Source organism: Aedes albopictus, chromosome 2 (assembly GCF_035046485.1).
Source record: "Aedes albopictus strain Foshan chromosome 2, AalbF5, whole genome shotgun sequence".
NCBI lineage: Eukaryota > Metazoa > Arthropoda > Insecta > Diptera > Culicidae > Aedes > Aedes albopictus.
In genome coordinates this window covers 454,969,697-454,984,023 of record NC_085137.1, presented here as the reverse complement: position 1 = coordinate 454,984,023, position 14,327 = coordinate 454,969,697, and the positions used below count along the sequence as shown (strand labels likewise).

The 14,327-nt window shown below is 39.5% G+C and overlaps 2 protein-coding genes across 3 annotated transcripts in view; one reads left to right on the top strand and one right to left on the bottom strand.

The window, feature by feature from the left end:
• The window catches only part of LOC109398212 (uncharacterized), a 69,159-nt gene that overhangs the window by 47,685 nt on the left and 7,147 nt on the right, over positions 1-14,327 (top strand). The window lies entirely within an intron of this gene.
• LOC109419712 (vitellogenic carboxypeptidase) lies at positions 10,559-13,650 on the bottom strand. The gene has a single exon (XM_019693982.3). The coding sequence runs from the start codon at positions 12,017-12,019 to the stop codon at positions 10,604-10,606; it is 1,416 nt and encodes a 471-aa protein (XP_019549527.3). The 5' UTR covers positions 12,020-13,650; the 3' UTR covers positions 10,559-10,603.

Here is a 14,327-nt window from a genome sequence, read left to right as displayed (position 1 = left end):
TTTATGAAAACCATTGATGAAATGCTTTATAGTATACTTGAAGATATCCATGAAACCAGATTTTTAGAATAACCAAAACTCTCCTATATGTAATCCTTCTGGCATTCATTATCACCACAAAAAAAAACTGTTCAAACTCTCAACAGATGGCGATCCGTTCGATTAGTAACGACATCTGTTGGTGGAAAATCAGAAACTATGACACTGCTAGGTTTATTGCGGTCATCATAAAAGTAAACTTACTTTCGTTTTATTTTCGCTATTTATGGTCGTCAGCATATTGAAGAATTACCTAGATAACGTGAATGGGAAATTTTGATCAAATTTGCAATGAATTGATAGTTTGCCGTCATTTCCATAGCATCACAAACAAACAGACGTAACACTCTTCAAAACGGCTTGGCACATGCATTTAACGATCAATTTAAATTTCATTTGATTTGCGCGATCGTTCCACCAGATGTGCTAGTGTTCAATCGCTTTGACGTTTGCCAGTGTAAACATTGCTGAATGATGCAAACGAAAATTACAGGCAATTTGTGTAGTAGTGTGCGTGTCAGCAAAACGTCAAATCGAAATCCATCATGGCCGACAGTGTCGCGCGCGTTTCTACCAACAGGTGGCAGTGTGCTCATGAAAATGACACCGGTCAAAAGTTTTTGATGAATTTCCTCTAAGAGTTACGTCTGTTTGTCTGTGATAGCATGCTCAAATAGATAAACTCTCTCAGCTGAGTTTTCTTGTAATTTGAGATAGTTTTACAAAATTAACAGATTGATTTATTCATTCCAAGATGATAATATTCAGCATTTTCGAAGCGCATTAATTTTATCTTTCTGCAACCCCAATATTCGCGGTAAAACTGAATACGCATAAGCCTAGCAACATAATAGCTACTAAAATATTAATTTGAAATGATCGCTTTCTGCTGGCAAATGATGTGTCCTACTGAACTTATTGTGCCATTGAAGAAACTTCTCTGCATCTTGAGCTGTCATAGCTTTAACTTTCTATTCATCGTTTCTTTCGTTACTTTTGTTACTCCCTCCTTCTTTGAGTAGTATTAAGTTCACCGAGAAAAGCCAATAAAATTTTATTATCATGTCGTAGCTTCTGTTGAATGAGAAACAATAAGGGAACTCGCTAAACAGTTCAAATTGCCGCGTAAGCCATGATTTTCTGTTATTTGTAATTAGTTAAGTGAATCCCCCTAATAACAATCGAGTATAGAACATTTTTCAACTAGGTTTTAAAACAGTTTTATTGCTACTCTTAATATGGTTCGCAAAACCTCTCCGAAAATGGTCCACTTAGCCGGAACATGCTTTTGGAGAGGTTATCAAGAGGTTTTGATCCCAAGTAACAGTTCCTTTGCTGATTGGTTTTGTTTGATTTTTATTAGGGTTATATTACAGCCATAGATAAAACTCGCAGTTTTATGATTACTTTTATGAAAGCTATTGATGAAATGTTTTATAGTATACTTGAAGATATCCATAAAGCCAGATTTTAAGAGTAAACAAAACTCTCCGATATGTAAACCTTCTGGCATTCATTATAACCACAATAATACTGTTCAAACTATCAACAGATGGCGATCCGATCGACTAGTAACGACATCTGTTGGTGGAAAAGCAGAAACTACGACACTGCTAGGTTTATTGCGGTTATCATAAAAGTAAACTTGCTTTCGGTTTATATTCGCTAATTATGGTCGTCGCCATATTGAAGAATTAGCTGACGTGAATGGAAAATAGTTATTTTTGCTCAAATGGGCAATGAATTGAAAATGTGCCGCCATTTCCATAACATGCTGACATAAGTAAACTCTCTCAGCTGAATTTTCTTGTGATTCAAGACAGTTTTACTAAATTAGTAAATTGATTTATTTTATTCTAAAATGATAATATTCATTATTTTCAAAGCGCATTAATTTTATGTTTCCGCAACTCCAATATTCACGGTAATATTAAATGCGCATAAGCTTACCAACACAATAACTACTAAAATATTACTTTGAAATGATTGCTTTCTACTTACGAATGATGTATCCTCCTGAACTTTACGTGCCACCGAAGAAGCTTCTCTGCATCTGGAGCTGTCATAGTTTTCGTTGAAAAACAAATCAACAACAATCATCTTAACCTCTTTTCAAGAATGGAAAAACTTTCAACTAGGTTTTAAAACAGTTTTATTGCTACTCTTAATACGATTTGCTAAACCTCTCCGAGAGTGGTCCACTTAGCCGGAAGCTTTTAAAGAGGTTATCAAGAGGTTTTGATGTATAAATCAGTTTTATTGCGAGTTTCATAAAATTGGTCATGAAGATCTCTCATAGAGCCAAACACAACTTAAAATGTTACTTGGAGATGTAGGATTCAGTTTTGTGAGGAATTGGTTACTAAAACCTCTTATAGAGCAGAATAAAACTTAAAATGTTACTTGGGGAATGCAGGTTTTGTCACAAATAATCAAAATATTTATTTAGTTTATCGACCATATCATTAAAGATTTATATTTGAATCATTTTTAGCTTTATCTGTCATTGTCTACTCAAAGAGCAAGGGTTTAGAATGTTTAAAGTAGGTAATGAAATGAAAGACTTGATAGTTCGCATACTAGGAACAAGCGTGAAGTTTGTAGTGGTTTATAGTTAGAAAGTGAAAATTAGGCATGAAGACCACATCGTCCCCTTAGTGCTAGACTCCTGGAGCAATCTCAATGCAGAGAAAAAATCATCTAACAATCCCAGGGGAGTACCTCTGAAGCATTCTCAAGGAAGAAACTGCTGAAAGAGTAGTATTAGAAGAATACTTGATAAATAACTTCTGGAAAAATCCTCGGTTTAGAACTTTTGAAGAGATTTTAGAGAAAAAACCTATGCATGAATTTCAGGGTAAACTTCTAATGGAAATCCAGAGCAAGAACTCCTAGAAAATATTCAGGGGAGAAATTACTGGAGGAATCCCTGAAGTAACTTTTGGAAGAATTCTGGAAGAATCCTGGGAACTTCAGGAGGAATGACATGGAGTATCTCCTTTGCAAAGGGACTCCGGAACGAATTCCCGCAGGAACAGATGGAATAATTCCCATAGGAACTTCCGGTAAAAGTTTCGTTGAAGAAGTTGATGAGTTTCGAAGCATTTTCGTAGTAATGCTGTTATTTTCATAAAAACTTATGGGGAATCCCTGAAGGAACTCTTGGAAGCATTCCCGAAGTAACAGTTGATGAGATCTCCGTAGGAACGAGGCGTTCCCTCCAGGAGTTCCTACGGGAATTTCTCAAGAGGTTCCAAGATAATTTTCTCCATGAGTTCCTTCTGTAATTTCTTCAGGCGTTAAAGCAGAAGTTCATCCAAAATTTTTTATGGAATTTCTCCGGAAGTTTCCATAGGAAATCTTCCGAGAGCTCTTAAGGAAAATTCGTCCAGGAATTCCTATGGGATTGCCTCCACCAGTTTCTACTGAAATTCCGCCAGCCAGAATTTCCTACGGGCAGTCCTCCAGAAGATACGACGGGAATTCCGGCAGGTCCTTTGAAATTTCTCTAGGAGTTCCTACAACAATTTGTGCAGGAGTTGCTACGGGATTTCTTTCATCTGAATTCCAACCCGGAATTTCATCAGATGTTAATACCGTAATTCACCCGACTTCCCGCGGAGATTTATTCTTGAGTTCATACTTAAAATCCTTCAGGAGTTCCTGTAAAAAAATCTCGAGAAGTTAATACGTGAATTACTTAGTGAGTTGTTACAGGATTTTTTCGGGAACTAGGTGATTTTTTGCAGGAATTCCTAAGGGAATATGATCAGAAGATTCTTGGGAAAATCTCCAGGAATTATTATGATAATACTTTCAGAAGTTTCTATGAGAATTCTTCCAGGCATTCCTGAGAGAATTCCTCAAAGAGTTTCCATGGGATTTTTTAAAGTAGTTGTTATGGAAATTCTTCAGGAGTTTCTACTGGGCATTCCTGCAGGATTTCCTATGAAAAGTATCTACGGAATCTCCAAGGAGTTCGTATGGGAATTCCTTCAGGAGTTTCTATGGAATTGCTCCTGGAATTCTTACAAGATCTCATCCAGAAGTGGCTATGCAAATTCCTCCAGGATTTGCTATGGATTTTTTCCACGATCTCCTTCGGAACTGCTCCAGGTATTCCGATGAAAATTCCTCTAGGAGTTGCTACCCAAGTAACAATTTGAATTCCTTTTAGATTTGTTAATTTTTATGGAAGCTTTATCGTAGCATGAAAAATTCATTAATCATTCATAGTTGTTTTTATCAAGAGAAAATAATCTCCGTTCGTATGCGGTTTTTAAGTTTTCTTCAAGTTAATTATGAAAATCGCGCATAAAAACTTGATTCACTAAGGCATTTCATCTTATAATAAGTTTTAGGATGTATTTGAAGTTATTTTCAACACATAACATCAACAAATTTTATTAAAAGTTTATGCTTCGTTTATTAAAGTACAATTCATCTGAGTTGTTCCCATTCAAAAACTCCTTAAAGCTTTCAATTCTTGAGCAAGAGCCTCTACCCTGGAACAAGAACTAAGCGGAATAATAAAACAACGAACTATCTTATTATTTCAAATAATATATTATGCAACAAATTGGCTTTCTTATGCAAATATAAACACTCAAACATTTTTGCTCACTGTTAATTTAGCCGTTTTGGTGCTCAAAAGTAATCATATCGACGAAATATTCATTTTATAGCCAATTAAAAATGCGAGTAGCTTGCTGCTGTCGTTCAAGCTTCAGCCAGTTACTCACACAGGCCACAGCAACTTGAGAAGATCTTTTGAGAAAGCCAGCTAAAAGATCAACATGCCTCAAGCTATTCTTGTTAAAGTTTTATGAAGTTTTTATAATCAATCATCAGTGTAAGTACATAAATACAACTAGTTTCAAAGCAGTTTTCAAAAGCAGCCTTGAAGATCTCCTGAAGAGTGGGCCAGATTAGTCTTATGGATATTTTATGCCTATTTAATCTCGGATTTGCAGAACAAAGAGCTTTATTGCTATGTTTTATTATTCAATCTTAGAAATTACTTCAGGATTGCCACAAAAGTATAATTGTTACTTGGGTATGAGAGTTCCTTCAGCAGTTCCAATAGAATATCTCCAGGACTTTCCATGGAATTCCTCTGGGAGTTCCTATAGGTATTCCCAAGGGTATTCCTTCAATAGTTTTTATGGGAGTTCCTCAAGGAGTTCCTATGTAAATTCCTCCAGGACTTCATAAGGAACTTCCTGCAGGATTTTCTACGGAATTCCCACCGGGATTTCCTATGGAAATTCCTCCAGGTGTTCCTATGGGAGTTCCTCCAAGGGTTCCCGTTAGAATTCCTCCTGGAGCTAGTATGGCAATTCTGTTAGAGTTCATTTGGAATTTTCCATGAGTTCTAATGGGAATTTCTATTCGAATTTAACCAGGAGTTCCTATAAAATTCCTCCATAAGTTCATACGAGTATTTCTCCAGAAGCGCCTTTCGGAATTTCTTCAGGCGTTCAGGTTTCCTATGAATTTTCTGTGGAAACTCATCCAGTATTCCCCACGGAAAATTCCTCCCAAAATTTCCTATAGAGATTCCTTTAGGAGTTTTTATGGAATTCCTCCGGGAGTTCTTATGCAAATTCCAGGAGTGCGTATAAGAATGCCTTCTGGAGTTCCTATGGCATTTTCACACGGGAATTCCTCCTGAAGTTCCTATGAGAATTGCTTCAGGAGTTCGTATGGGAATACCTTGAGGGGTTCCTACGGGAACTTCTCCTATTAGAAAACCATCAGGAGTTTCTACAGAGCTTCTAGGGACATTTCCATGGAAATTCCTCCAGGAGTCAATACGGAAATTTCTAACAGGAATTTCTCTAGGAGTTTTTACGGAAATTCTTCCAGGAGTTCTTACGGAAGTTCCTTCAGAAGTTACTACGGGATTTACTCGAGGATTTAATACGAGAATCGCATCAAGAGGCTATATGTAATAGGGTGGGGCGGGGCAAGATGGGTCAGTGCCATTTTTGGGCGCATTACTCATGTTTTGTTGATGTTAATAATTTTGCTAGATGACCAGCATGAATATACAAAAGTTTGAAGCATTGATTGAAAAATAATTCACTATCATTGGAAATAAAAAATAAAATGGTTTTTAGTCATTTTTCTTATGCGATACATTCCATATAATCTCCATATAAACGGCCACGGGGCAAGATGGGTCACCTTCAATTTTGAACGTATTGTTGGAGCATTCAAAAGTTAATTATTTTTTTTATTACAAGACCATCTCATAAATGACTTCAATCAAGTGGAATGAACGCTCAAAATTATAACATAAAATTATGATATTTTTTTAGTGAAAACATCGATTTTCAAGTCGCCTTAGGACCACTCAAATCGTAAAGTTTTTTATATTCCAAATAAATATATAAAATGTTTACTAGTAGCTCTTGTTTACTCAGTACCCGAGCAGAAGAAAATAACAAGTCAATAACATATCAAGGTATTTATCTTAAATACTAGCATGCCTTGATATGCCCTTCATTAGGTGGTAATAAGAGGCAAAATAACAAAAACGAATACCAAAATGTTGTACAAATAACACCTAGAAAATAACAAATCTTGTTAATTCAATAATGAATACATACCTAAAATATCAATTGCTGTATTTGTTATTCCAAAGTTATTGAATAACAAACTAATAACATTTCTTGTTATTAAATGTTTCATATGTTCAATGACTTCATGATGCAATAGCAAATCTTGTTCTTCGGTTATTTTCACTGCTAAACTAACAAATACTACATCAATACCAAACTCTGCTCAAATACCTCCAACTGTTATTGTGATGTTCTCATAACATTTTGTACAATAACGCAGCAATAACAATTTTAGGTATTAGAGCACATGTTGCTCTTCGCATGGTATTTGTAAGGTATGCCCTTCTGCTCGGGTATGGATATGGAGCATATATGAATGCGGAACAAATCTCATATTTTGACGTTTTTCGTTGAGAAAATGTGAATTACTTAAAAGGTGACCCATCTTGCCCCGCACTTTTTTCACGGCGCCAAATTGATCACTTTTTAAAACTGCTCGTTAAACATCATATTTTGTATGTAATGAACTTTTTATCGCCTTTTAACATAGCTAACTAGTGTATTAAAGAGTAGCGGACGAATGCAAACCAATACGATTTTCATTTACAAAGTTATGGTGATCCATCCTTAGGTGACCCATCTTGCCCCGCCCCACCCTATTAATTGGTAGTGAACGCATCTTGATTATCAACAAACTGGAAACCTTGAAAAATAACAACAATTTTAACTTAATGCTGAGAATTATGAACAAAACAAAACCAAAATAAAGGATAAATAAGAAGAAAACAAGATATGAAAAAAAAAACTCATGAAACGATCTGTCAATGTGAAATCGGTTGCAAGAGAACTGTGGAAGAAACATTTTCTTAGTATACAAAATGGCGTCCGTGTGGTACGAATAGAACTTTATGGTTGCACTTTTTGGCCATAAAACGATCTCCGTAGGAACTCATAGAGCAACTTGTGTTTGAATTTCTGAAGGATTTCCAGAATCAACTTCTCGATGCATTTTTATAGAAAATGTTGAGGGCATTCCCAAAGGAACTTCTGGATAGAAGCCCGTAGTAACTTCTGAAGGAATTCCCGTAGAAATTGCTTGAAAAATTTCCATCTCAACTTCTAGGAATTTCCATAGGAACTCCGGAGGAACTTCCATAGAAGCTCTTGTGAAAATTCTCTCTGGAACTGCGGGGGAAATGCCCGTATGAAATCCTAGTGGAATTCCCCTAGGAATCAAACAAGTAAGTTCCTGTTGATACCCGTACGAAGATTTTCCATCTTAACTGCTAGGAATTTTGGAGAAATTTCCACAAGTACTCCGGGAGGAATTACAGTATTTGCATCTGAAGGAATTTCCATTAGATGTAACTACTGGGAGAATACTATCAGGAAATACAATTCCGGAATTCCCGTAGTAACTCATGATGAAATTCCTGGAGCAATTCTCGTATTAAATCCTTCAGGAATTCCCGTTATGGATTTTGAGGAACTTCCGTATGAGCTCCTACAGTAATTTTCGTAGAAACTTCCTTTGAAACTTCAGAGGAAATTTCGTAATGATCTTAGAAGGAATTCCCATATGAACTTCTCAAAGAATTCCCGTAGGAAATATTCTAGGAATTTCCATTGCAACCACGAGAAGAGTTTCTGTAGAAACTCCTGCAGGAATTCCAGTATTTATCCTTGAGATATTTTCATAGATACTCCCGGAGGGTTCCCGACTAGAAAATTGTAACACAAATATAACATAATCCTAACAAACCATGATATTTATAACTCAGTGTGATATAATCATGTTCAACATCCTTGGTGTTTTCAAAATACCATAACACAATTATATCACATTATGTTATGAATGTTGTTTGATAACTCATTGTAATATAATTTAGTTTCGAGTCTTCAACATTTGAACATAATGTTACAAAACTGTATCATATTTTGATAGAAAACTGAAAATGCTGAGGCCAAAATTTATGTCACATTTTGTTATAACTTTGATATTATATAACAAAGTAGATTATAATCTTGATTAGACCAGTGTACTTTTTGTTTCAATTTTACTAATTTTAACATCATCCTGCATCTAGTTTATAACATAATATAGAAAAATATTATAATATCATAACACAATATGATATAAACATGATATGATTTTCTGGTCTGGTTTCACGTAGGAAAGAAGAACGTTGAACTCATGGAGGAATTGATTTAGTAATTTCTCGAGGAATGCTAATAGAAAGTACAGGAAAATTTCCCTGAAGGAAGTCCTGGAGCAATTTGCATTGGAACTTCTGGAGAAATCCAATGGGACCTCCTGGAGATGTTTCATAGGAACTCATGAAGTAATTCCCTTAGGCACTCCTAAAGAAATTTCTGCAGAAACTCTCTGAAGAAATGTGTAATCTCCCTTTTTTCGACAGTGAAACATCCGGAAAAAGGTTCGAAGTGCAAAAATTCCGGACGTCAAATAGTCTGTAAAAGCCCCCATTAATTAACTTTCCCATTTAATTAACAAATGTACGAAAATTGTTAATGAGGCCATTTCACCAAAACCCCGACATACATTCGTGTAAATATGGCACTTCACAAGTTGTTTAACTTCGAGCCCTGAAGAAGATCCAAACCCAAGGATCGAAACGTTGGCGATGAATTAAAATAATCAACGCTTATTTCTGTGACTGCAAGTCGAAACCATTGGAAGTTCCACCAAAATCAGTCATCCAATAAACATACCTACATATAAGAACTGTTGGAGGGATTTCCGCAGGTAATGGAAGAAATCCCTTAGCAACTCATGGAAAATTATCGTAGGAATTCCGGAAGAAATTGCAATGGAACTCCTTAAAGAATTCCCGTTGAATCTTCGGAAGGAATTTCCATAGGAACTTCTGGAAATTTTTTCATTGGAAATCCTGGAGAAAATCTGATAGTAACTCCTGGAAGACTTTCAAAGGATCTCTTGGAGAAATTCCATAGGAACACCTGAAGGAATTTTCATCGGAACTCCTGCATTCTCCCGCAAGAACTCCTGGAAAAAATCCTTAGGAACTCCTGGAGGAATTCACACAGGAACCTTTGGAAGAATTTCCGTATGAACTCCTGGAGGACTGGCCGTAAGAATTCCCATAGAAACTCCATGAATTTCCCGCAGAAACTACCGCAGGAATTCCCATTTGAACTTCTGGATGAATTTCAGTTCCAACATCGGAATAAATTCTTGGAGAACCTCCTGGTGGGATTCCCGTGCAACTCATGGAGAAAATAACCAAGGAATTTCTTGAGAAACTCCCGTATGAACTGCCGCAGGAATTCCCGTATTACCTCCTCGTATGAACTTCAAGGGGGATTCCTGTAGGAACTCCAGAAGAACTATTTTAGGAACCGCTGGATCATTGTCGGAAATCCTTGGTATATACGGTCTATATCAGATCTGATAATCATCATGAAAACAATGACAAGTTGGCGTGACAAACGCAACTTATAATTTGAAACAAACACCGGTGGAAGCGAGTGGAAGTATGTTTTTGGAAACTGTTTTTAATTTGAACCATAAATTTTGACCTCTGTTCAAAACGACCTAAAAGCGTAAGATTCCAACTAAAGAAAATTGAGGAATTATACCTAATTTCATTGTAGAGATTGTTGAGGACAAACTCGCCTCAAACTGAAAGTTCGCCTGCGTGAACATGAAAAATGCGTTTGAGAATGATAAGCCGCGCGAATGAAGTTTAGTAGTACGTGTACACATTGAACAAGCAAAACTGTTGAAAAATGTATGGAAAACACCACACGAATGCTTGGGAATCAATGTTCATTACTACTGCCCGGTTAAATGAGGCTGATGCGCCATAGTTTTATCTCGTCTCGCTTCGAAAGTTTCCAAAAGCTGGAGCATTTTTTTCAATTTCGGAAAAATTAGTTAAATTAAAATCAATAAATTGGCATATTCCTTCAATCACATTTTAAGTTTTATTATTCAAAACTGAACATCGCTTCCCTCACAGGTAGTTTTTGTGAGTGAACGAGGTGATCATGTCGAATGCCCACTTCGGTTGATCCCGTGGAACCATGTGTCCGGCGTTGCGGATCAGAACCTCCTGCAGACGGCCGGCCTTCTTCTTGTACCCGGCAATTTCTCCGTCCACTCGGTAGATTTCACGGTTTGCTCGCTTGTACTCGTTGTCCCCATCGAAGGGCATCTTCATCAGGAAGTTCACCGTCATCGGGTAGGCACAGATGATGTCCAACTGACCGTTGTAGAACAGGACACGGTAGTGCGACAGCAGCTTGCTCACCCAAGGAGCCACGGTGTCCAAGGTGTCTTCGGACAGCATTTCCGCGACCTTGTTGTGACCGTCGGAATCGTGGAACGGGAGTTCACCGACGTGGATACCCTTACGAACCTCCGGGTTGCTCAGGAACTCCATCAGGACACTGCTTTGCTTGCTCTCGTCGTCTCCCTTGATGAAGTTGTAGTAGGACGAGAATCCGGTGACCTTCTTGAAGTACGACTCCTGTCCATCGATGCCGTCGAAAAGACCTTGGATGAGACGATTGGCGCACTTCATGTCCTTGCGTTCGGCGCAGGCGATAGCAGCAGCCGTATCATCGTCGAACTTCTTCCGTCCGTTCAGATCAATCAGACCCAGTTCGTATAGGTATTCTCCGTAGTTCATCTGGTTCAGCGGATCGGTGTATCCGTCACCGATGGCCAATCCTTGCAGATTGATTTTCGGTTGGTTCTGGGAATTGTGGATAGCATAAGCGAAGGCAGGGACGAATTTTCCACCGTAAGATTCTCCGGAGATGTAGAACGGATGGTTCAACAAATTTGGGAACAAGACGAAGAACTGATGAATGAATTTCATCAGGTTTTCACCGACATGTTCTTCGTTGGTGGAGTAACCTTCATCGTTATCGGTGAAACTGAATCCGGTTCCAACTGGATTATCGATGTAGATCATATGGTGATTCTGGTGCCAGGAATATTCCCGTTGCTTCACCGAGTTGTTCCTGTGAATATGGAACGGACCGTTCTCTTCGAACATTCCAAAGAGCGACGAGGCGCCTGGACCTCCTTGAAGCCAAACGAGCAGAGGCGCTTGCTCACGGTTGTTCTTCGCTGGGACATACCAGAAGAACAGGTTGGAGTTGTGCTTGGCGTCAACGGTCATGAACCCAGAGTAGCTTTCCACTGAGCTCAGCATGGGGTGGTTGACGCGGGCTTTGTTGCGAGCTTCCTCGATTTTGCCATCCTGCAACAGTGGAGTCAGGAACAAAGGTTCGCCACTTTCACCTGGACGACGTGGCGAGGCAGATCCTCGCATGAGCTTGCTATACGGATTCCATAACGCAGCGTCACTGCATGCGTAGCAGGTGAGCGCAAACAACACTAGCGTATGAAATTTCACCATACTATTTCCACCAACCTTATCAACGAGGGCCACCAAATACAACTGGCAACACAAAAGATCTACAGGACGGTTTAAATAGATAAGCCGATCATGGTCCGATTGAAAAACTTTACTGATTTTGATGCGATAATCAATTCTCGTTTCTGCGATGGGAGTCAATGAACAGTATGAAACAACATCATCGACCTGATAACAAATAAAGTTAAACAACTACATAGAGGGCTACCGTAAGGTCCGGTAAAGTTGGACAATGCGTCATATGTTTTCATTTGTTGACAAATAGTGTGTTGGTGTTAGCTAAATTAACACTGCTTATACCCAGTGTTTAACCCTTTCCTTCCCACGACTTTGAACGAATGTTTCTATGCCAAGGAAGCGTTTCCGAAAAAAAGTGCTTGAACAAAAGTTATTGTAAATACACTGAAAGATGGCTTGCGGTTGAAATTACTATTCTGAGGGTCAATTTAAATACACAACGCCACTAAATTTGTGCAGACTGAGTTTCGTTTCAATTCAACAGAATTATGTTTTCAATTTTACCATGGACCCAATTTACGATTTAAAAAACTTTCTGTTGGCAGCCGGATTCGAACCAAGAACCTTGAGATCACCAGGCTCACACGCTAGCACGCAGCTATCGAACCGGTCTCAGCGTGCACCTTAAATAGACAAATAAATGAGTTTTACGTTGACAATATACGTAATCAGAAGCCTTTCACTTAGCATTAAGAATGTCCTCTTTTGTATGCTTTTATGAAGTTATTATACCAGTGGCAACCCTATAGGTTCCCTATAGCCACGCTGTTAAGGCGTGGGAATTCAGCATTCAGCATAACCATGCTTGACTCCCTTAGGCATAGGCTATCTTCGTACTTGCCACACGATCTACAAATGCAAAATGGGCATTGGCAGAGGAATACATACATACATTTATTTGTTCAACATCATTAAGACAAGACATAATCAACAATAGTACGCCACAATACTCGGTTTGTGGCTGCCGCTCTCCATCCTCGGTCGCGCCCAATGCTCGCCAGGGCACGCTCCACCTGGTCCGCCCATCGTGCTCTCTGCGCTCCACGCCTTCTTGTGCCAACCGAATCAGTTGCAAACACCAGTTTTGCAGGGTTGTTGTCCGGCATTCTTGCAACATGCGCTGCCCACCGTACCCTTCCGGCTTTGGCCACCTTCTGGATGCTGGGTTCGCCATAAAGTGCAGCGAGCTCGTGGTTCATCCTTCTCCGCCACACACCGTTCTCCTGCACTCCGCCGAAGATCGTCCTTAGCACGCGTCGCTCGAAAACTCCGAGTGCTTGCAGGTCCTCCTCGAGCATGGTCCATGTCTCGTGCCCGTAGAGGACCACCGGTCTTATTAGCGTTTTGTACATGGTGCATTTGGTGCGTGGGTGAATCTTTTTCGATCCCAGTTTCTTCTGGAGCCCGTAGTACGCCCGACTTCCGCTGATGATGCGCCTCCGAATTTCACGGCTCACGTTGTTGTCCGCCGTCAGTAAGGATCCGAGGTAGACGAATTCCTCCACCACCTCGAAAGTATCCCCGTCTATCGTCTATCATTACTATCCAGACGGATCCGGTCGTGTTCGATTCCGCCTACCAGCATGTACTTTGTTTTTGAGGCATTCACTACCAGTCCGACCTTTGCTGCTTCGCGTTTCAGGCGGGTGTACAGCTCTGCCACTGTTCCAAATGTTCTTGCAATAATGTCCATGTCGTCCGCAAAGCACACAAACTGACCGGAATTTTGTTAAAATCGTTCCCCGGCTGTTGAGCCCGGCTCGTCGCATCACACCTTCCAGAGCGATATTGAAGAGTAGGCATGAGAGTCCGTCAACTTGTCGCAGTCCCCGGCGGGATTCGAATGAACTGGATAGTTCACCCGAAACCCTTACGCAGTTTTGCAGACCGTCCATCGTTGCTTTAATCAGTATAGTCAGCTTCCCAGGAAAGCCGTTTTCGTCCATGATTCTTCATAGCTCTGCGCGGTCGATACTGTCGTATGCCGCTTTGAAGTCGATGAACAGGTGATGCGTTGGGTATTCACGGCATTTCTGGAGGATTTGCCGTACGGTAAAGATCTGGACCGTTGTCGACCGGCCGTCGATGAAGCCGGCTTGATAACTTCCCACGAACTCATTCGTTTTAGGTGACAGACGACGGAAGATTATCTGGGATAGCACTTTGTAGGCAGCATTCAAAATAGTGATCGCCCTGAAGTTCTCACATTCCAAATGGTCGCCTTTCTTGTGAATGGAGTAGATTACCCCTTCCTCCCACTCCTCCGGTAGCT